Source organism: Propithecus coquereli, unplaced genomic scaffold, assembly GCF_000956105.1.
Source record: "Propithecus coquereli isolate 6110/MARCELLA unplaced genomic scaffold, Pcoq_1.0 Scaffold272, whole genome shotgun sequence".
Lineage (NCBI taxonomy): Eukaryota > Metazoa > Chordata > Mammalia > Primates > Indriidae > Propithecus > Propithecus coquereli.
The window spans coordinates 342965-366540 of record NW_012148308.1 but is presented as its reverse complement, the minus strand read 5'-3'; the positions used below and the strand labels follow the sequence as shown (position 1 = coordinate 366540).

General features: G+C 56.3%; 1 protein-coding gene across 1 annotated transcript in view; it reads left to right on the top strand.

The window, feature by feature from the left end:
* CNGB1 (cyclic nucleotide gated channel beta 1) overlaps positions 1-23576 on the top strand; it is a 65840-nt gene that overhangs the window by 4046 nt on the left and 38218 nt on the right. The window contains exons 5-18 of the mRNA XM_012647840.1: positions 186-216; positions 513-558; positions 2251-2326; positions 2623-2662; positions 3079-3226; positions 4342-4417; positions 5936-5972; positions 11632-11791; positions 12746-12794; positions 12979-13013; positions 19048-19135; positions 19797-19881; positions 21861-22073; positions 22508-22569. Of these exons, the coding sequence (XP_012503294.1) occupies positions 186-216; positions 513-558; positions 2251-2326; positions 2623-2662; positions 3079-3226; positions 4342-4417; positions 5936-5972; positions 11632-11791; positions 12746-12794; positions 12979-13013; positions 19048-19135; positions 19797-19881; positions 21861-22073; positions 22508-22569 (1146 nt within the window). The remainder of the gene's footprint in view (positions 1-185; positions 217-512; positions 559-2250; positions 2327-2622; positions 2663-3078; positions 3227-4341; positions 4418-5935; positions 5973-11631; positions 11792-12745; positions 12795-12978; positions 13014-19047; positions 19136-19796; positions 19882-21860; positions 22074-22507; positions 22570-23576) is intronic.

Sequence of the window (23576 nt, the reverse complement as noted above, 5' to 3'; positions counted from 1 at the left end):
CTCGTGGGCGTGGGCGTGGGACGGTGGCGTCTCTCTGGCCTCTTCCTCTGCCCCCGGCCATTGCCTCTGCATCTGCGCTGGGCTTTTGCTTTTGCCTCTGCTGCCGCCGCCCGCCTCGTGGGGGAGGGGCTGGGGGGAAGCCGTCCTGGGCCCCCTGCCCACGTCTGTCTGTCTGTACCCGGCAGGTCCTTGGGCAGTGCGGCACTGGGGACGCAGGTAGGGGGAGGCTGTCCTGGGCCCCCTGCCCACGTCTGTCTGTCTGTCCCCAGCAGGTCCTTGGGCAGTGCGGCACTGGGGACGCAGGTAAGACCAAGAGGCGGGATGGCTTTTCAGGAGCAGGAGCTGAGGGGCTATTGGGGCGGGCCCTGCCCTTGGGGAGAGTCCACTGGAGCCGAGCTTCATCTGACCGGCCCTGGGTTCGAGTGGGCTCTTGGCACCTGCTCCAGGCTGACCAGGGGGCTCTGCATGGTCTCTTGCTGCTGACTGCCTTTCTTTATTTTCTGTCCCTGCAGGGTGCACAGATGGGCCCAATGAGACCTCTACAGCTGAGGACACTGGGTGAGTCCCTGTCACTGCGTGTCACTGTCGTCTGTAGTGTGTGTGGTGGGAGGAGCGGTGTGCCCACAGTGGAGGGCCTTGGGTTTAGGAGCAGGGTCTATTACCACCTCAGTGTGGGACCTTGAACATGCCTCTCATCTCCTCTGGACCTCAGTTTTCCTACCCATAGAATGGGGACAATGGACCCTGTGCTGCCCCGGGTTTGCTGTGCTGATTACTGGGAGATCCCTGGGTGGGGGCCACCCTCTGAGAAGGGGGAGAAGGCATGGATGAGCCCCTCAGAGAGGGGCGTCGTGTGTGCGGGCTCCGTGTGGAGCCTGGAAGCAAGGCTTGGACCACTGTGGGGATATCGGGGTGCCCAGGTTGGCTTCACAGTTGACAACAGCGTCTGACTCCTCAGAGCTGACTGAGAGGCCTCATCACTGAGGGTGGCAGCCTGGGGGAGGGGCACGGTGGCAAGTGGGGGACCCGTGTCCTGCTCTAGGGAGGGGCCCTGCTCGGTTCTAGCGAGTCTCTGCCTCACAGGAGTGCGGGCCAGTGTGGCCAGATGCTCCCAGTTTTCAAGACAAGCTAGAAATCCAGGTTTTTATGTAAAAGCCTTAATTTTTAGATATTGCCAACTAGTCGAGAAGTTTTCAGGACCTGGTGAACCTGTGAAGTAAGCCTGAAGCTTCCAGTTTGCAATTTCTGCTAGAACTCTCCATTCACGTCATTCCCATTGCTTCATTCCTTCACTCGTTCATTCGTTCCTTCACTCATCCATTCGTTAGACTGTTGACCCCTTGAGAGTGGGGGCTTTTGTCCTGGTCGCTGCTGAACCCCTGGTGCCCAGCACAGGGCCTGCGATAGGGTGGGGACCTAGCACGTGTGGGACAGACAAATGCATGAATGAATACATATGTATAAGCACATCCATCCACCCATCCATTCGTTCATTGCTCCAGCTCTCTCTCTTTCTCTCTCTGTTTCTTTTGGTCCACGATTTCTTTCTGAGGGCTGCTCAGCTAGTTCCTGGGACCATTCAGGTGATTTAGGATGAGGACACCCAGAGGACTTGCCAGCTTTCTTTTGGGCCATGGCTGGTGGGGACAGTTTGCCCTGGGAACATGGAGCTTCCCTGAAGAGGGTGGGCCTTCCTGGAGGCCAGGTGGGTCTGGACCCAATGTTTGCCCCGAGGGCCAGCTACGTATTAATAATTTGTGGGGCCCAGAGCAAAATGAAAATGTTTCATGAAAATGAAAATTCTTTTTAAAGAATTTTCAGACTGTGACAGCAGAGCATGAAACCAGAAACAGGCCCTTCTAAGGATGGGGCCCTGTGTTATTGCACAGGTCACACACGCATGAAGCCAGCCCTCTCTGTCCCCGTCACAGGCAGCCCCCCATGCTGCATTTGGGTCCCCAAGCAGCTCCCACTCCTCACCAGCTGCCCCAGACGGCCAAGGCTGGGTCTATAGTCCCAGAGCCTGGTCCAGCCCTGGGTGAGCATTCGAGATTGGCAGGATTTGAGGTGGGTAGAATTTCCCCACCACTTCGGGGCCCTTTGAGAGCATCCTGGACAAGCCCCCACCATACAAAATGGGAGCCAAGGACAAGGAAGGGCTGGCTGAGGCCTGGCCCCCAGTGGGCAGTCAGGGCAATGTGGCTGGCCTGGTCCTTCAGGCCACTCAGCTGACCACCAGCCCCTCCGCAGGACGGGGCCATGGCTGCTCAAGTGGCTGGAACAGAACCTGGAGAAAGTGTTGCCACAGCCCCCGAAAACCGCCGAGGTGAGTCGAGGAGAAGGAGGGGCTGGCCGCTGACCACTTGGGAGCGTTTCTGGGCCCCAGGAGGACCTGCCTCCTTCAGCGGGCTCTCCCCACCGGCAGGACCCACAGTGGAGATGATCTCCTCCTTGGAGAGTCCTTGTTGGGGAGGAGTGACTGTGACGGGGGGAGGAGGGGTGGAGGGATGCAGGGGAGGAAGAGAGCTCCTGCCACCAGCCTCAGGCCAGGGCACACTGGCCAGGGTGGGGAGTGCACAGGACTGGCTTTGACCTGTGACCCACTCCCTGTTTATCATCCAGGGCTGGAGAGATGAGCCCACAGATCCTGCCTTGGGCCCAGGTACAGGGAGGGGAGACTGGGAGGGGCTGCCTGGGATGGTCACAGGTTGGGCGGGGGGTGGAATCTGGGGCCCGGGGGAGCCCAGGGGAGGCTCTTAGCCCTCATCCAGACTGGGGAGGGATTCAGGGCTGGCTAGGAGCAGGCCATTGTGGGGGGCACTGGACCCCCTCCCCAGTCCAGGCTGGGAAGCCAGAGGCTTGGGACAGACTGGTCTTGGACAAGTCCCTCCCCCTCCCTGGGTCTCAGTTTCCATGACTGTCTGGTCTGTTTGATGAAAGGGCTTGTTGGGGTGGTCCTGGGGGGCTCCCCACTCAGTCAGCCATGGTAGTGCCTCAAATGTGGCCCCCTGTGCCCTGGTGGGGTTGGAGGCAGCCCTGCTGTGGCATCTTTAGCTCCTTGCTCTCCCCACTGCTTAGAACCTCTGGAACCGCCCCTGGAAACAGAGCCCAAGCCGCAGGCCCAGGAGAGCCCCTCTCTGCCCACTCCCGGCCCCCAGGAGCCCCAGGAGGAGCCGGCTCCAGAGTCCCAGCCTGGGTCCTCCCTGCCACCCAGGGACCCTGCCAGGTGAGCCACCCCAGGTGCCATGCCCCCCACAGGGAGCCCCAGCCCAACACCCAACCTTCCCAAAACTAGTTTTTAAAATTATAAATGTGACACATGCACCTGGGAGAATATTCGACCGGGTTTCCAGGCTCCTTCCCGGGGCAACCGCATGAGTGGCTTCTTGCCTTCCTCACATTTTCCACGTCTGTCCGGGCTTATGAGCACGTTTTTCTTTTTAAACACACAAGAGCAAACTAGAATACTCTTCTGTACCTTCCTTTTTCTTTTTTTTTTTACTAAAAAATTGTATGTTAGTGGTGGTTTTATACACATGGGTCTATTTCATTCTTTTTTTTTTTTTTTTTTGAGAGACAGAGCCTCACGCTGTCACCCAGGCTGGAGTGCAGTGGCCTGATCAAAGCTCACTGAAGCTTCAAACTCCTGGGCTCAAGGGATCCTCCTACCTTAGCCTTCTGAGTAGCTGGGACTACAGGCATATGCTGGCTACTTATTTGTTTATTTTTTAAATTTTATACAGAGACAGGGTCTCACTATGTTGCTGAGGCTGGTCTTGAACTCCTGGACTCAAGCAATCCTCCCACCTTGGCCTCCCAAAGTGTTGGGATTACCAGCGTGAGCTACCAAGCCTGGCTATTTTTTCTTTTAATAGCTCCATTATATGGATGTTCTAGCTTTTATTTAACCATGCAGCAGACGTTTAGGTCTGTTTCCACTCTTTAGCTGCCATGAATAGTACATGCATCATATAAGTAAATCTGTAAGCTTAAATCAGCAGAAATGGAGTTACTGGGCCAAAGAATACTTGCATTTAAAATTGGGATAGGTATTGCCAAATGCTCCTGCCCTCGAGTTATGTGAAAGGCCCAAAATGCACTTCTGGGGTGGGGGGAGTATGGGGGAGCCCGAGCTGCCGGCCGGGGCCCGAGCAGTCGGCAGAGGCTCTCTTAGGATGGATGAGGAGGAAGAAATGGTCTTTGGTCTGGAGGACTGGTTCTGGCTTCCAGCAGGCTCTGCCTTTTGGTAGGCTCGTTATCTGCTGTGGGAGGGAGCTGACTCTGGCCTCAGTTTCCCCACAAGCCTTTTTACCTGGACACAGCCCATTCTCCCACCCACAGGTTGGTAGCCTGGGTCCTGCACAGGCTGGAGAAGGCGCTGCCGCAGCCAGTGCTCCACGGGAAAGCGGGGGAGCAGGTGAGTGCTGGGCCCGGGGAGTGGGGCCCCGGTGGTGTTGGTAAGGGTGGGATGGCTGGCCTGTGTCCCTGGGGGTGGGGGTACAGAGGGGAGAAGGGAGCTGCAGAGGGAGCCCAGCCCACACGGGCTGCCTGTCTGCGCGGCGTGCACTCATCCCACCCGCACTCTCTGAGGCACGACGGCCACAGCGCTGGGACGTGCTGGCCCAGCCCCACCTGCCAGGAGCTCGCAGTCGGTGGGGAGGTGCTTCCATGGGGGAGCAGAGAGGATGCGGGCCGCAGAGGTGGAGCCTTCCGGGGCATCAAGGAAGGCTTCCCAGTGGGGGTGGCTTCCAAGCATGTGCAAAGGTCCAGAAACAAGAAAGACTGGAATGTTCTGGGAAGAAGTGGGGCTCACAGGAAGCCAGCAGGCCCTACGTGCATTCCTGACAGCCTGGGGTTCCAACCTGGGTGGCTAGGGGAGCAGGGCCTGTCACTCCTCTCCTCTGCTTCCCCAAGAACCTGGCCCTTCTTTTTCGGTGGCAATTGGACATCTTCATAGAAGCACCTGGAACTGGGAGGTGGGAGGCCTAAATCTCAGTTCTGGCTGCGTGACCTTGGGCCTGGCCCTCTCAGAGCCTTAGTTGTCCCACCTGAGCAATGGGCTAACAGTCCCGTTACCACCCAGGCTGTGAGAATATAGGAAAAGAGTTCTGTAAACAAAGATGTCTAGGCCCAGAAGAGAGGGTGGCCTGGCCAGGTCCTGGGCCTCTGGGTCACTCAAGGCCCCAGCCTGGCTCTCCTGAGCAGGTGCCCCTGCTGTGGCTGTCTGGGGGCACCCCCACCTTGCTAGGCTCTCAAAGCCCCCTTCCCCCAGTTCTCTCACTGGCTCTGGGCCCAGCAGGGACCATCTTCTTCATTTCATGGGGCAACCGAGGCTCAGCGAGGTGGTCCAAGTGGCTCGAGTCAGACCCGGGTCTGGGCTCCTGCAGCCTCATGCACCTGGCCCTGTCCCAGGGCTGGCTCCTGCCCAGGAGGGAGGCTGCAGTGGAGGGGGCAGGAAGCCTCAGGACCCCTCCCTGTGGGCTGAGGCCTCAGGCTCTGTGTGCCTGCGGCCTCTGCAGGTGGCAGAGGCAGTTTGGCTTAGAATTTCCCAGAGGAGGAAGGGGGTCTTGGGGCAGGGACAATGGGTTGAGGAAGATGCCCTCAAGAGAGGGGGCCCAAGGACGGGGTGGGCAGGGGAAGGTGTGGAGCTGGGAGCTTTGAGACCACCCTCCAAGGAAGGTGGGAGGGGTCTCTCACACAGACAGAGCGGAGAGCGGGTGTTCCAGGCAGGGGCCGGCCAAGCAGCAGTCCTGGCGGGACAGGGGCCGGAGCGAGGCGGACCTGAGGCAGGAGAGTGAAGCAGGGAGGAGCGGGCTGAGGCTCTGGGGTCTTTGGCAGGTGTCACAGCAGGGGACAAGGAAAGCGCCTCTTGCTCCTGCCTGTGCCGGGCTGGCCAGAAGTGCACAGCAGCTTTTCCTCTTTTCTCCCCAAGCAGGAGCCTGACTGTCCTGGGACGTGTGACGTGCAGACCAGTGAGTGGCATATTAGCGGGTCTTTGTGCGCATCTCTGGGAGGGTTGCTTGGTGTCCTGGGGTCTGAGCGCATGCGGGCAGAGGGGCAGTCCCTGGCCAGGCCTGGACTGACACGAGGGAGGGGCACAGTCGCGGTCTCCTGGCCTGGAGCTGAGAGAGCCTGGAGCTCTGCACGCCCCACCTCTGGTCACCCCCAACAGGTAGCCAGAGCCAATGGTGGCTGGAGGCCTCCTGGGCCTGGCTTCTAGCTCCTTTCTAGTCAGAGAAAACAGCCCAAGGCCAAGCCAGATGGGCCCCCCCATTCCAGCTGGCAACCCCCACAGAGAGCTCACTCCACTTCCCCCTTGGAGTGGGCAAGTGGGTTTGGCCAAGCAGAGTCCTGGTGAGGGGCAGAGGGGAGAAGGGACAGGGGCAGGGTCCCCCTGGAGGAACCAGACCCCACAGACTCCAGCTCCCTTGAGCTGGGTGTCCCCCTCACCTGCGGCCGGGTGGGGCAGGTATGTGATACGTTTCATCCTAGCCCTGAGTCAGGACTGGGGACAGAGGACTGAGGCCAGGAAGGGACTAGAGGTAGAATCTGCTGTAACTTCTTTTCATGGCCTCCAGAAAGGCACGCATTGCCTTCGTTCATTCATTCATTCATTCGTTCGTTTAACAAATAGTTAAGGACCGCCTACTATGTGCCAGGCCTGTGATGGGTTCTAGCGGTGAGCAAAGCAGAGTGCAGGGCCTGTGGGTGGTGGCATCCCCTGTTCCATCCTGGACACCAGCCCTGTCACTGTGGGCCTCAGGATGTCCCAGGATTGCCCCACTGTGTCTGCAAGGCTGTGCCCAGCCCCAGCCCCACTGGGCGGATGGATGGTGGTCTCCATGAGTGCTCTGAAGCTGGCGTGGCCTCTGTGGCCCGGGACAGACAGGCTGGCCCACTGTGGCACTCGGGCCTGACTGAAGGTCCGAGGGAGGTGTCATGGTTTGTGGTAATTATGACAATGTGAGGAGGAGGAGAGCCTGCCAGCTCAGAGCAGGGCATACTTGGTCTCTCATGGAGCTCCTGGCCATCCTGGGGCGGACAGAGCAGGGACCCCCATGGCTGTGGGGGCAGGCAGGGAGCAGTGCTCAGAGAACTGAAGAAACCTACCCAAGGTCACACAGCACATCTTGTGGAGCGGTGATTAGAGTCCACCTGGCCCGGCAGCAGCTGCTCAGTCAGGCAAAGGTTAAAGGAACCAAAAATATTTCCCAGGGAAGAGACCCTCCCGGGGCCACGCCTTGCTCTGAGGATGGGGTGCTCAAGCCCCTCTGCTCCTCCTCTCTGCTCCTGCGGAAGGAGCCGGGGTTCCCAGCCAGCTGGGGTCCCGGCCTCCTCACAGTTCCCGGAGCGTGGCGTGGATAGGTGTTGGGGCAGCCGCGGGCCCGCGTTGGCAGGGTTGTTCCCTTCTGAGGCTTTGACGGGGACACCATCCTGTGCCTGTCTCCCCAGCCCGGCCTCGGACAGTGCTGGCAGCCCTTGGCGTTCCTGGGCTGTGCTCCAGCCTCTGCGTTGTCTCCACACAGCCTTTTCCTCTGCGTCCGCGCGTCGGATCTCACTCTCCTTTCTTTTATTAGGCCCACCCTAAATCCGGGATGATCCCGCTTAGAGATCCTTATCTTAATCACATCTGCGAAGACCCTATTTCCAAATAAGGTCACATTCACACGTAATGGGGTTAGGACTTGGGATTATCTCTCTGGGGGACACTTGTCAGCCCCCGACATGGGGACACTCTGAGGGGCTGGGGGACGAGCGTCCCAGGCCCCCATCCATTCAGTCATCCCGTCACTCGCTCATTCACTCCCTCCGCCTGTCCACCCAGCCGCCCACCCTCTGTCTTCTCCTTTGTTCCAGGGGCGATGGCAGCTGGAGGCCTCTGAAACAAGGGAGAAGGGATCTGGGAGAGCGCGGTGGACACACGGACGGATGGATGGAAGGACAGAGGATGCCCTGAAGAGAAGACCTTCCGGGGTTGGGGAGGTGGCCACTGACTCCCCCGATTTGAACAGTGAACCCCTGCCCCTCTCCCACTCCCAGGCAGGACCAGGGAAGCCAAAGTCACCTACACCAGCCCCAGAGCCTCTTCCCTGCGCTGGGCAAGGGGCCAGGACCCAGACGGGAACCAGGGAGAGGCCAGCCCTGGGCAGCCTGTGAGATTTAGGCTAGAAAACAGGAGGACTTCCCACCGGAAGCCTGGGGGAAGCTCCATTGCCAAGCACAGTGGCGCATGCCTGTAGCCCCAGCTATTCGGGAGGCTGAGGTGGGAGGATCCCTAGAGCCCAGGAGTTCGAGGCCAGCCTGGGTGACAGAGAGAGACCCTATCTCTGAAATATTTTTTTTAATTAAAAAAATTGCCCCATGGAGGACTCTGACACTGATGGTCTTTTTGAGAGGACGCCCGCACAGCCCTCGGCACAGCGCCTGGCACAGTCATGGGACACAGTTTTCCCAGAGAGGTTCTCCTTAGGCCTGGCCACATTCTCTCCCTCAGAGGGTCGGGGACCCCCAGTGGACAGCTACACGCATTGTAATTAACATTAAAAAAGCATAAAAAAGCATAAATCAAACCAGCGCTGGCATGATATTATTGCTTAGGATAAAGATTGCTCAGGTTTTGAGAGCGGGTGGCCTGTAGAGGCCGTGGCCAGGGTATGGGAGCTGCAGGCAGGGAGGAAGTAGCCAGGGGGCCTGAGCCGCGTGCCCTGGGTCCCAGCTGGCCCACAGATGTCTTTGCTGAGCCAAGGAGTGATTTGAAAGATTAGAATTAGTTGTGAACATTTAAACGTCAGGCGGCTTTATGTAAAAAAATCTGGTTTCTTTTGAAAACCGGGCAGACCTGGCTGTCCTGGGCCCACACTGTGCTCGTCAGGATGGTCTGAGCAGCGACTGGCACGTGCCCCGCTAGGCCTTTGAGTTTGAGACCCCCCAATGTCTCAAACTGTCGGCGAGGGGAGGGCAATGCCCGTTGAGGGGACAAAGTGAGCAAATTTCTGAAGGTACAGGAGGGAGGGGGTGTACTGGAGAGTCGGGGGTACTTCAGCTCATCTGGAGCCCAGAGTCCTTAATGCAGAAGACAAAACTAGAAAAGTTGGGGCCTGACTTCAGGAGAAGAGGCTGTTGGCAATGGGGAGCCATTGAAGGTGGTTGACCAGGAGAGTGACTCAGAAAGATTACTCTGAGGCTGAGTAAGCATCTGAGGCAGGGAAAGCAATCAAAGCAGGGCCACCTGGTGACAACTATGAAGAATGTCCCACCCCTAGATCTTCGAGTATGGGGAGGCTGAGAATCTGCTTCTTTGAGGAGCACCCACCTCCCCAGTTGATTCTGATAATGGGGAGGGGCTGGGACCATACTCTGAGAAATTGCCGGTGAGTGGGTGGTTGGGAACGGAGCCAGGCAGGAGGAGATGTGGGCCTGGACCAGGGAGAGGCAGCAGGATGGGGTTCACAACGCAGGCCTGCCCGAGAGGATGGAGGCTTGGAGCCAGGCCTTTGACAGTGGCCCAGGGTCTGGGTGGGGCCTTGGCCTAGGAGGTCTATCCCCAGGTGGGGCTGCTGACTCTCACTGGCTGGGGTGAGAACCCCATCTGATGGCCCTGAGGGCAGAGAGGTCGCTGACCAGGAGGTGGCAGTGCTGACCAGACAGAGCAGCAGTTTAGCACCCACAGCTCCCAGGCACCTGGCAAAGCTGGGAGAGCCATGACCCAGACACCTGCGGAGAGAGGCTTGCAGCTCCAGGCGCAGGCCAGCGGCTCCTCCACCAGGCTTGCCGGGCCCCTGCCAGGGGGCCGTGTGGCAGGGTACCCCATCCCCGCGGAAGGCCACCATCCTCTTCGCAGAGCTATAGAATCTTTAGCTATAAAATGGGGACGGTATAGGGCATGTCACAGGCCAGCTGCAGAGATGAAAAGAGGAAACCCTTGTAAAACGCTTGTTCACTAAATAGGACCTAAAAGAGAAGGTTTGTGAAAAGGAAAGCAAGTGTGTAAGCAAGGACCACATCAATTCTTAAGGACAGCACCCATCACAGACCGGCCACCAGTGCAGTGAGATGCTCACAGGGCATGCTTATCACCTGGGATAGCATGCCAGGGAAACAGGAATCAGGACACCTGGCTCTGCCTCCAACTTCCTGTGTGGCCTTGGGCAAGACACTCAGCCTCTCTGAGCCCGCTCTCTGGTCTATAAAATGGGAAAAGTCCTGTGAAAGCTAATGAGCTCGCAGGCAAGGGGATGTTCTGTCCGCTGGATGTCCTCTGCTATGCCCAGGCAGGAGCTTGCACCCCAGCGGGCTGCTCAGAGAGGGCACGCTACACCGTTGCTGGACAGCAGCACAGAATGACACGCACAACGCGCTGCACCACCGGATTCAGGGTCTCAGAGGAGCCTCCCTGGTCAACCCCCAGGGATGTTTTCAGGGCCAGGGGAGCCGGGACTGACCGCGGAAAAGGCCGGTTCAGGGTGTTTGTGGGGGTTTCCCGGGAGGGCGGCAGCGCCTCCTCTGCGAGACAGGGATGATATCTGTACCTGGAAGCTGGGAGCTCCGCGCCTGGCACGTGGGAAACTTCCTTTATGGGAAGGCATGTATCTGTGTCTCAGTTTGCTCATCTGTAAAATGGGGATAAAATACAAAAGAGAGAAAATAAAATGGGGATAATAACCTCAAGAAGTTGACGTGAAAACTAATGGAGTTAATCCATATAAATCACTTAGCACAGGTCCTGGCGCATAGTAGGTGAGCAAAAGTGTAGCCATGGTTACTATTATTATATTATGCTACACCATGAGCAGTAACTTCCAAAGTCACAGGGTGAGACTTGAGGCCAACTTCCATTTAAAGTCAGCGTTACTGATTCACGCTTGACTTGAGGGCCACCAAGATCCCTGGAGCTTTTTGGGTACACCTGGTACCCAGCCTATCTCCCCCTTTCTCCCTGACACCCTCCTGGGGGCGGGCTTAGGTTCCAAGGAGGCACCCCTGCGCTTTCTGTGCGTGTGCTCCAAGCTCACACGCCCAGAGCGTTTTCGTCGTCAAGGACCAGGGTGCATGGAGAAAGGTTGCAAATTACAGACTCCTCTCCGAAGGTGGACTGTCCCCATGAGAAAGTCAATTCCCTTGGAGGGTGGGGCCTCTAGCTAGGCCCAGGAGAGAGAGGACTCCTGGAAGCAAGTGCTGAGCTTACCGGTATGCTGTCACCAGGGGGCGGCGTCGAGAGAGGAGGCGGTGGGCAGGCTTTCTCTGCATCCCTCGGGACAGTCCGGGCCCCCCTGCACCTGGATGGAGCAAAGCGGGCCTGAGCCTGGGTCTTCTGGCGTCACCTTGTGATGCTGGGATTAGAAGCGTCGTTTCTGCTTCTGCGCAAACCTCTGAGAAGGAGCCCCCCCCCCCACCGTGAGACACGAACTTGATAAACCGTAATCAAAGCTCTGTCTCAAGAGGGCAGAGGGGAGGAGGAACGGAAGGAGACAGGGCAAATGAGTGTGGGCTTCAACCAGTCACCTGAGCGCTGATCTGGTTGCTAAAGGTCCCGCCGATAACGGCGCCATTTCCCCACTGCTCGTGATGGCCAAGGCCAAGCCCACTCTCCCCCACATCCCACAACGACTCCTCCTCCTCTGTCGCCTGCAGTCAGCATCCTCCCCGGAGGACAAGTGGAGCCCGACCTCGTCCTAGAGGACGTTGACCCTTGCTGGGAGGACGCCCACCAGAGTGACAGCAGCAGCCTGGTGGGGACAGAGGTGGTTCCAGCTTATGAAGAAGAGAACGAAGTTATGGAGGAGATACCCAGGTGGGGAATCTGAGAAGGCCCTGAAAAAAATGAGTCATTGTTTGAGAAGGTGACAAGCACGCAGTGCAGAATCCCAAAGGTCTGAAAGGGCACGGAGCAGGGAACCAGCCTGCCCGCCCCTGCCTCAGACTCCACTCCCCACCCCTGTGGGTACAGCGGCCACCAGGTTCTTACACACTGCCCCAGAGACAGTCTGGGCATAGGCAAGCTCGCAGCCCGCCCCCTATTTATTTTTCTTTTGCACAGAAGATAGCCTATCGCGTATACCTATCTGCACCTTGCTATATTCAGTCAATATAGCTTGGGGTCTTTCTGCATTCAGTACGTGGAGCTCATCTCATTTTTTATGGCCACATAGTATTCCATTGTGTGTAGGTACCATAATTCATTTAACCCGCCCACTATTGACGGACACTTAGGTTGATTCCAAAACTTTGTTATTATGAACAACCCTGCAACAAGCGCTCTTGTATGCATGTCTTTGCACGCGTGTGAGTACGTCTGCAGGAAATTTCCAGAGTGGGGATTGCTGGGCCCCTGAGTGTAGAATTGTGGGTAGTGATTGCCATTTCACCTTCCGCAGGGATGTCACCATCTTTGTTCCCACTAGTGTTGCTTGGCGATAGCGGGAGGTCAAGCTGGGAGGTCTTGGGTTCTCAAGCCCATAACCTACATTGCTAAGATGGGGAAACTGAGGCCTAGAGAGGGTCAGAGGTTGACCTAGGGTCTCTACCAGGACAGTGGGGGCTGGGACAGACCGCTCGTGCAGTGAAGAGGGCGTGCTGCTGGAGGGAGCCCACGCTGCTCAGGTGGGGCTCCCCAGGCTGGAGGGCCTTGGTGGAGAGTCCAGGCCCAGTCTCGGGAGTCACGGGATGTCCTACAGAAAATGGGAAGGAGCTGGGTTCTGGGGGCAGTGCCAGGTGGGCTCACCTCCTGCCTCTAACCCCAACTCAGGGTGCTGCCCCGGATTGAAGAGGAGAAAGAAGAAGAGGAAGAGGAGAAAGTGGAGGAGGAAGAGAAGAAAGAGGAGGAAAAAGAAGAGGAGGAAGAGGAGAAAGTGGAAGAGGAAGAGGAGAACGAGGAGGAGAAAGAGGAGAAAGTGGAGGAGGAAGAGGAGGAAGAGAAGGAGGAAGAAGAGAAAGAGGAGGAGAAAGAAGAGGAGGAAGAGGATGGAGAGGAAGAGGAAGGAAGAGGAAGAGGAGGAGGAGGAGAAAGAGCCTGAGTAAGTCACTTGTCCCCCTGGCTAAGGAACGCCCCAGGAAGGGGGTTCTAGTGGAGGGTGCAGGGCTCCTAGGGTGGGAGCTCCTGCCCTTTGTTCTGTGCCGTGTGCCCTGGACTTCAACCAGAGAGGCTGGGAGAAGCTGGGGGTCCCCCGCTGTGCTCATAACAATCTGGAAGTCATATCACCCACCACTCAACTCCCCCCACTCACGCACATGCACACGCACGCATGCACGCACACACACAGATGCAACCTCTGTGAGGGCTGGGACTTTTGTCTGTTTTCACTGCCATGTCTCCAGAGCCCAGAATGGTGCCTGCCTGGTGCACAGTAGGCACCAAATAAGTGTTAGTTGGATGCATGAATGGATGCGTGGGTGGACATGCGCGGTGGGTTCGCGGCTCCCCATCATTGACAAAGCCACGGCTGTCTCCCCTCCGCGCCCCCACTGAGGCCAAGGTTGCCTCTGACGCCTCTAAGGCCGCCCTGGATTCTGCTCTGTTGCCCAAAATGGCCGATTCTCCACCAACATCCATAAAAATTTCAACATTAAAACACACAGAGGAGTTCAGTTAAAATAAAAGTTAAAAATGGAGATCGGAAACCACGAAGAGGGAGAAGGCCGTTAGCAACATGGGATGGACAGAAGGATGGTGGCAGGCGAGCGCCTGTGGGGTGCAGAGCAGGCAGCTGGACACCTGTGCCTGGAGTCAGGAGCGGGGCAGGTTGGGCTGCAGACGTGACGTTGGGATTCTGGTCACGTAGCTGGCACCGAAAGCTGTGGGGCTGGAGAAGGTGCCCAGGGAGTGAGTGTGGATAGAGGAGCGGCCCAAGGACCAGATTAGAGGTAGGGAGATGAGGAGGAACCCGAAAGGACTGAGGAGGCCCCTCCACTGAGCAGGGAGCGAGAAGAGTGTGGGGCCTGGAGGCCAAGTTAGAAAGCGTTTCAAGGAGGAGAGGCTGCCTCAAAAGCAGGCTGTAAAGGCCTTGAACTTGATTTCCCAAGAGCAATAGCAATAGGGAGCTGTTGAAGGTTTGTGAGCAGGAGAGTGGCATGATCTGGTAGCTGTGTTGGGGAGAGACTGAGGCAGAGGGGACAGTGAGGGGCTGTTGTCATGGATCAGGCAAGAGTAAGTTACTCTTTCCCTTGCTCCAGCCCCCAAGTCGGGGACAATGATAGCCTCCTGCAGAGGGGCCACAGGCCCGCAGTGATGATGGAAGTGGTAGGGCCTGGCCTGGAGTAAGTGCCCCATCAAGGTTCACTGGTGTTCTTGTCCCCACTGAGGGTCTTTTTTTGGTCCTGATCAGGAAATACTTAAACCACAAGACCAGCATGGGATTTCAGAGCTGAAAGCCTGTTCTGTGTCATCTGGTTTTAGTCCACCCTTGCTCAGTTCACATATAATCTTGCCATCCTTAATAGGAGGCCACACAATCTCTACTTGCTCACCTCCAATGACAGGGAGCTTACCACCTCTCAAAGGTCGTCTATTTCATCCATATGCACCTCTGACTTGTGAAATTATTCTTACACCAAAATGAAGCTTGCTTCCCTGTGGCTTCTATAACCCAGTCCTAATTCTGCCTTCTGGGCACCCTCCCCTGCAACCCCAGGAAGGTGAAGACCTTAGACGCTGCCTGGTTTCATCAGCGCAGGCTGTTTGCCCGCTGCTTTCTACCCGCCTCTACGTGGAGCGCACAGCTCTGAGTCTCTCCTCCACGAAACTCGTGCACCAACACACAGGCCTGAACATCCTGTATTTGCCACTGCTCTTGAGCTGAAACACCCCTTGAATGCCAGTGATTGACTGTGCTCACACATATGCACACGCACTAACTGTGCACGTGTTCTCAGAATGCAGTACACATAGGCACATGCACGCGCATGTCTGCACCATACACATATACCAGCACACAGACACAAGCCGCACACGCTGGGTTATGCACACTTATCTCCACACATATCCTGCATATCTGCGCAGACATGTGCAGCACACTCACACACGTTCACACACATGTGTGCACACAGGTACACGTGCATACACTTGCACATATCTGCACGACACCCTGGCAAACATGCCCATGCACACCAGCACATACCTACAGAGCTACCCACAGATGCTCTAGGCACACACACTTTCACACGAATGTTCACCCAGAGTTTTAAACTCAGGGAACTTTTGGGCCCCAGGCCCAGGGAGGGACAAGGGCACAATGATGACAGAGCGGGTGATCTGAGGGCCAGAGGGTGTGAAGCCTGGGGCAAATGGGGCTGCGCTGTCACTGTCTGGGGAAGGATGCCCTTGGCCAGCTTTGCAGAGGCACAGGTTACCGATGACGTGAGGGCCCTGGTAACAGGCAGATGGTCGCCTAGCGACTCGGTCTCTGCAGGCAACAGCTCGGCTTTTCCTAGCAACCGTGGCCTTTTGGTCCCACCTGGCCTCCCTGGGGGCGCTTCTGCAGTTCTCTGCACATCCCCTCAATCTGATTAGCAGCAGGAAGCATCGGTGGCTCATCTGCCACCCAAGCCACACTGGCTCGGGAGCTGGTCTCGTGGCTGGGCCGGGGCTCTGCAATTCTCCGCGTGCACGCGCCAACCCCAAGCGTGGGATGAATGTCACGGCCCCCAGCTGAACTGCTGCACCATGGGCATCCCTGCCGGCAAGGACAGACAGACCCAAGTAGGTGGCTGTTTCTCCCTAAGGGCTCCCCTCCTTCCTTCTTTTGGGGTTGGGATTTCAAGTGGAGTCTGCTGAAGGTGACAATGAGGACCTTAAACTTGGGGGCACAGCCTCCTGGGGGGCTTGGGGAGGAGGAATGACTGGTAAACCCTTGGGAGCTGGCTGCCCCTGCTGTTCCCTGGACCTTGGACTTGGGAAGCCTGGGGGCTTCCGGGAAGCCCAGCACAGCCTGTACCTATCTGGAAATCCCTGGGACTTGGGGACATTCTGGGAGTTGATAGCCTGCTGCTTCTGGGCTGGGCAAGAGGGGGCCTTCACAGGCACTGGGGAGCTGGGGCATTGTGGCTGTGGCACATGGGCCCCCAAACAGCCCCTGGTGATGTTGCCGGGGCCACCACAGGGCTCCTGATAGCTGGAGATATTTGTGCAAAATGTTTCCCAATCCATGTGGGTGATTTCATAACCCTGCAGGTTGCCACCTCCTCTGGGATTAACAACAATAATGACAAGAACAATAATAATCAAATCTACCATTTGATTAGTACTTCTTCCTGTGCCAGACACCGTGCTAAGGCAGCCTGAATAGCAGAGTCTATTACTAATCCCATTTCACAGATGAGAGAACTGAGGTTCAGAGATGGCACCCTGCATATCCGGGGTGCCCCGCCAGGAAGTGCAGAGCTGGGATTCTGTCCCGAGTCAGGCTGGGTCCAAAGTACTTTAGACACTTAGTACTAAAGACAAGGAACGCTGCTTACCAGTGTTTAGAGAGGAAGGATCCAGAAGAATCACAAAAACCACACTTGACAGTCTTTTCTGACTATTCTGTGAGATTCCCACTGGTCCTTCTGACCTCGGTCAAATAAGTCAGGCTGTACAGGCCCGGCAGAGGCAGCACAAGGGCTTCCAGGTGACTTGCCCGAGGCCATATACTGATTTCCTGGCCTGAAGCCAGAGTGAGCAGGACCCCGGGAAGCCTCCGGCTGGGACTCTGGGCGGTTCACTTCCTGAGCCTTGGAGCGGTAGGCAGAGCTGAGAAGGGCCCTATATCGTTTCAGGGAAAGACTCCAGCCAGCCCCCTTGCCGCAGAAGACCCCCTCGTAACCCATCTGTGCAAGGCGGACTTCATGTGGTGGGCACAGTGCTCCAAATACTTGTAGGGGTCCGCAAGAATGTTTTAATTTCTTTTAAAATCAGACCCCAAAATGAACTTTTAGATAGATGGTCATGTCTTAAGATATAACATTAACATATTAATATTTATTCAAATGAAGACATAAAAAATAATTTTTAATGTTTTTTAAAAATATTTTTTAAGGGGCCCATGAAGGCTAACATGCCCAGGACCCATGAAAGTCATTAATATGGCCCTGCTTTTTTTTTTTTTTTTTAAGAGGCAGGGTCTTGCTCTGTTGCCCAGGCTGGAGTGCAGTGTCGTGCTCACAGCTCACTGCAACCTCAGACTCGCCAGCTCAAGTAGTCTTCTCGCCCCAGCCCCCGAGCAGCTAGGACTACAGGTGCAGGCTGCCACACTTGGCTAATTTAAAACATTTTTGTAGAGATAAGATCTTGCTATGTTGTCCAGATTGGTCTCAAACTCCTGCTGGGACTATAGGCCTGAGCCACTGTGCCTGGTCTAGGGGTTTTCTATATATAAGATCCTGTCACCTATAAAGAGGGAGAATTTAACTTCTTCCTTTCCAATTTGGATGCGTTTTATTTCTTTCTCTTGCCTAATTGATCTGAGTGGGACCTCCTGTACTATGCTGCACGGAAGTGGGAAGACTGGTCGTCCTTGTCTCGTTCTGATCTCAGAGGAAAAGCTTCCAACTTTTCACCATTGTGTACAACGTTAGCTGTGGGTCTGTCATGTGTGGCCTTTATTATGTTGATGTACATTCCTTCTGCACCTAATTTGTTGACAGTTTTTATCATGCGAGGATGTTGAATTCTGTCCAGTGCTTTTTCTGCATCGATTGAGATGCTCGTATGGTTTTTGTCCTTTATTCTGTTGATGTGGTGTTTCACATGTGTCGATTTCTCGGAGTCACTTGGAGGAGGATCGGGGAGACAGTGTGTGCAGAGTGCCTGGCACCCAGCCCTGAGCTGGTGGCGATGCGATTAGTGGCTGATGGTTGCTCCCAGGCCGCCGGCTGCAACCCGACTGGGCCGCCGTCCCATCCCCACCGCCTTGCCCACTCGGGAGGGCTGAGCCTTGGCCCTCTGGGTAGAGGATAGTGACTCCAGGTTTTCTGGGTGGCAGAAACCCAGGAGCCCCTCAGTGACAGGAGGGTGGAGTGGGGCTGTTAGGAAGCAGGAACTACTCCTAACTACAAAAATCCCATCAGCCCCTGGTCCTGAGTCATTTTAACCCAGAAGTCACACGTGGACATCTAAGAGCCCAATTAAGCCTAGAGACAGGCTCTTTGGATATCTACATATTAATATGATATATTAATTTGAATTAATTATCAGCATCTAAAATCAGAAAATTCCATCTTAAAAACATATAGTTAAAAAATTTAAAAAAAAATTTTAAGGGGGTAGGGACTGTCTAAAAAAAAACATATCATTGTCTCCTTTTGAGAATTGGAAGATCTGGCCACCCAGGTACCCATTCCAAGTGGACTGGGGTTGGCGCCTTTAGCTGGACATGGGTTCTTCAGTTTGTGACAGTCCTCCCTACCCCCTGCATCCTTGTCCCTGGCCCTGTCACTTACGTATGCCTGCTGCTGGGCCAGGGGCTCCCCAAATCATCAGCACTTGCAGTGTGGCTCTGATCTCACGGCGTGGAGGGAACCAGGGCCTGGGTTTGAGGTTTGTGTGGTTTGGGACAATTTGCTGTGTGATTTTGGCCAGGTCAGTTCACCTCTCTGGGCCTCACTTTTCTCAACTCTCTGCATCACCAAGGTTGCCTGGAGGCTTTCTGGGGGAGGCCTGGGCACATATTCTGAAACCCTACAGTGCCCTGTGGGCTACACCCCAGAGGACAGCTTCTCCCACCGTCCTCCATGCTTTGCTGGGCACACGTTGTTCCCCCTTCCTGGACACCCTTCCAACACCTGTTCCTGGTGGTAAAATCATCGCCCTTGAGGCCTGGGTTACAACAGGCCACCTCCTCTGGGACGCCCTCTTTCCTAGCAGAGCTGTGGCGTGTCCTTCAAGGCTCCCTGCTGAGTGCGCATCTCAGATGGAGTGACGCTCAGCAGGACACTGCCCTGGGAGCCTCAGGACGGGGAGGACCTGTTCTTGGGCATCCCTGTGCCTCCTGCTCTTGGCACAGAGCCTGGCACTCAGGAAACCTTTCACACCCCTAACCCCAGTCCTCTTCTCCTGCCCCCTGGGCGTCACAGAGTCCTGCTGGATAGCTGTTTGGTGGAGCAGGTGTGCGTGGACCAGAGCGCAGTAGACGAGACCCAGTCCCCGGAGGCCTCATACCAGGTATGGGGAAGCACCAGGCGCCAGGGCACCTCTGAGGCCTGGCCTGGTGTCGGCGGCGGGGCTGGGGCCTTGTCCCCCTTGTTTCCAGGGGGCTGTTTGGCTCGTGAGATGCCCACAGGACAGAGGGGAGCAGGGTGGCGGGTCCGGCAAGGTCCTGCTCAGAGCAGGGTCAGATGGTGTCAGGAAAGGCCTTGGCCGTGGGCGAAGACTCGGGTAGATCTGGGCTCCAGTCCCCACGTGGCTGTCTGACTCTGGGCAAGTCGCCTCCCCACCTGGGGGCCTAAGCGGCCACCTGTGAGAAGTGTGGCTACACCTGCCTTCCTGGGGTTTGTGGGGGGATCTGAAAGGGCTCGCACACGTGAAGTGCGGTCCTGGGGTAGGGAGTCCGTGGTGGCTGCTTTAGTGGTCTTGTCCCCAAGTGTACGGGGCTGCACGGGGAGTTCCCTTCATTGCAGGTGACAAGTCCAGGGCTTAGGGCCTGAGGCTCCTTTGTGCACTGCGCTCTGCAGGCTGTGGCCCACCTCCCCACATGCCCAGAAGGTGGCCGGGCAGGGGCGGCTGGCAGGGCAAGGGGCAGGATCGGGCCCACGCGGACTTCTGGAGGCAGATCGCCCGGCTGGGCCGACGGTCACAGCTTCTGTCTCCACTTTCACTTTTGCAGGAGGTGCTGGAGGAGGCTGAGTTGGAGGCGGAGGCTGAGTTGAAGGCTGCGGTTGAGTCTGAGTCCGAGGCCGCCAGCTCAGGAGGTAGGGGCGCGGTCGCGGGGGCCGTCCAGGAATGTCAGCCTCAGTGCAGGGGCGACCGCTCCTCCTCTCCCTCCATCTCCTCCTCAGCTTCTGTGTCTTGGGGCCACGTTATCAGAGCCCGATGATGGAGTTCCGAGGCCCTAGGGGAATTGAGCTGAGGCCCCCGGACTCCCAGAGGGGCCGGGGAGACCCCACTCCCGGCCAACCTCTCCTGCCAATTCCGCGCAGTGAGAACGCAGCTCTCTGGGCCACGGGCAGCCCAGCGAGGGTTTGACTTAGACATAACATTACTGAGTGAAAACTGGGACCAGAGCTTGCAAACAGCATGTCCTAGACCCCTCGTCTCTTTATGAGGCGTTCCTGGCTGCCAAGATCCCCGGCTGCAGCCAGCACGGGCTCTTTGCTGTTATTTACCACCCCACCCCCGACCCTGAGGACTCCAGGAACGGTGGGGAATCCAGGCGAGCCGAACGACGGCCGGGCAGGTAGCTGGAGACAGGTGGACCCCGAGCCCTGGCCTGCGGGTATTACGTACCTTACCCTCCTCCACGTTCCCCAAGCCACAGGTGTTTCCACAGGGAGGCACAGAGACCATTTTACAGATGAGAAAACTGAGGCTCGGTGTGTGCCGCATTTGGCCCAGAGGTCAAGGCACAAACCTACAGTTCACTCCTGGCTCCTCTTTCTCTTCCTTGCTGTGTGACCCAGAGCCAGTGCTGTGACCTCTCTGAGCCCTGACTCCCAAATCTAGATGAATGGGGCAATAACAGTCCCTACCCCACAGGTTGTTGGGCAGAGTAGGGGCGACAGTGCACCCAGAACTGTGGCTGGCACTGAGGGAGGCATCAGTAATGGGGACGATGATATGTCCCAGCCAGCCAGGGACAGAAATGAGGCTGCACCCAGGTGTCCTGACCCTGGGTGTCTGGAGCTCGCTGCCCACTTGTCTTTTGAAAAGGGTTCTCTGTTAACTTGGACACACACCTGTGGGAAACCTATGCAGTCCCGGCCCGAGGCTGGGCCGCCACATGGATGAGTAAGACCAGGAACAAACAGGTGCAGACCCAGGCTCTGTGGGACTGTCTGTGCCCGCTTGCTTAGGTGATTTGGAAGCAGGTGGTCTGGGAACCACACTCCGAGAAGCACTGAGAAATAGCCATTTGTCACTACTCCAAAGTGTGGACCTAGAGCCAGCAGCTGTGGCGTCACCTGGGAGCTAGTTGGAGATGCAGAATCCCAGGCCCCATCCCAGACCTGCAGCATCAGAGTCTGCGCGGTGGCCAGTTTGTCTGCATGTTAGTGTTTGAGAGGCCACAGCCTTGAGCCCTGGTTCTCCAACTCGACTGCACATTGGACTCGCTGGGGAGATTTCAAAATTCCTGCTGCCAGACCTCATTCTAGACCATTAAGTCAGAATCTCCGGGGGTGGGCCCTGGACATCAGAAATCTTCAGACCTCCCCAGGTGACTCCAGTGTGCCACCAAGTTTGGGCCCCAGCACCCTAGGAAGAGTTACTGCTTCTGCTTAGAAGTGAAATGAATTGACCTCCAGGGTTTCTCTGGACTAGAAAATTCTACCAGGCTAAGAATGTTGGAGTCCAGGGTTCTTTGGGTCTAAGAGTCTTAGTGTCTATCAGTTCTGGGTTTGTTGATTCTGACTCATTTTGAGTCTGAGATGGGAAATGCTACTTCTGGTAGAGAGCATGAGAAGTTGGGGGGCTGCCGGGCTGTCTCTCAAAGCTCTTGGGCAGACCAGCCACATGACTTGATGACGCATTAGATGTTGAACTCCAGGGACAAGAGTGCGCTTTGGACCTTGGGCGGCACTGCTGCCAGTGCAGGGGGCTCCAGGCTGGTGTGTTGGTGCTGGTGGGAGGAGCCCACTTACCTTGCCTCCCCCAACTCTGTGCTCCTGACTGTAGTCTCCAGGGTCCTGCCTCTGCCTGAGACCCTCTGGCCCCAGCACCATGGCTAACGCAGGCTGGAATATGGAGCTGAACCGCCTGGTGCAGGACCAGCTGCCTGGCCAGATGGCCCCTGGGCCTGGCCCCCCAAACCTGGCGGAGCACCTCCCCAATGTGCCCATCTACCACTGCCGCCCAATCACCCGCATCCCTGTTCTCACCTCCCGGAGAACCACCTTGTCCAATTCCAGCTTCGCCAAGGAGACCAGGAGCTCCATCTGTCGCCTAGGTAGTGTGACCTCACCTACTCAGCATGTTTGTGTCCGTGGTGTGTGCTTCTGCATGGCTTGGACTGTCTTCCCACGCGGGTGCCATGGTCATGGCATGTGCTCATGGAAAACCACCCCTTCTTGCTCTGCTGATCAATGCCTTCATCCTGCTTTGTGGTGGTTACTTGAGGGATTTTAGTCCCATGCCTATAATTCCACAATCAGTAATTCTTTTCTCTTGGTTAAACATTCCTTTCTGCAGTCACTCACACCTTAGTTTAAACAAGTCACTCAGATCTCCAGGCCAAGAGGCTTGGGCAGGGAATCTGGGATGGGGCAGCAGTGAAAGGAGAGAAATAGAACAGAAGAGGAATGTGGGGGCCCAGTGCAGATAGGATCTACTCACGAGAGTTTGCTGGGAGCTGGACTTTCTGCTAGGCAAATTCCGTTTCAGGAAAGGAGAAGTCCCAGGTGCAGGCAGGCGGACGAAGAGGAGAGGCACCCTCAGAGGCCAGTGTAGGGGGAAAGCCTGTCTGGGTCCATTTAATTGTGACAAGGTCCCCATAGTGGCATTCCGGCTGCAGCTGCTCATTGCCTGATGACAAAGCACTCAGGGACATCCTGGCACCTCTGGACTAACCGCTGTCACTTTCTGCCTTAACCCAAGCCAGACCTGCTCACTTTCCCTTTTGATTTGACAGTGTGTGTGTTTTTGGTTGACACTGTGCAAAGCTGCCTGACATCAGCACAGGCAGTTAGAGCTGCACATTTTATGAGAAGAAGTCGTCTATGGCCATACCGCCCTGAATGTGTCTGATCTTGTCTGATCTTGGAAGCTAAGCAGGGTCGGGCCTGGTTAGCGCTTGGATGAGAGAAGAGGTCCACTGTGATCCCTTCCTCGTCTACCAGGGTGGTCACAGAAAGGGGATAAGGTGGGGTGCAGGTCCTCCTGCAGTAAGGGGTGCTCCCCCTTCCAGTGGGCAACCCTCAGATCTACTCCTCCAACGCCCACCCCACAGACCACTCCCTATCAATGCTACTTTATTTACTTACTATTTTTCTCCCAGTGGATTCTCTTTTTTATTTAATAATGTGTATTTAAACAGGAAAACTGCTTATTATTATTCAAATGGAAAACCAGTATTGCTTGTCATAAACAGAAGGCGTAAGTAGAAATACCCACAAATACACTGAAAGCAAAATGGTGTGACGGTTTCTAGTGAGATCGGTGGCCCGCTGGAGGCTCGTAGCAGAGGTCTACTCTCTTAGCAAAAAAAAAAAAAGGGATTGGGCGGTGTCAGAGGCGCTAAGGCCATAGTAGCAGTAACCGGAGACTTCCTCTCTGTGGTTTCAGGATCTAGAGAGAATTAAAATAGGAGCAACACTCTCTGTCATCTTCTGTCTTGTCTGTGCCACCCAAGGTCATCTTGTGTCTTCCCTGGTCCCCGGGAGCCCCACACTTTGGGAAATGTTCCCAGGGACACATTGGGACAGTGGACAGACCTAGCTGTGGTAGGACACAC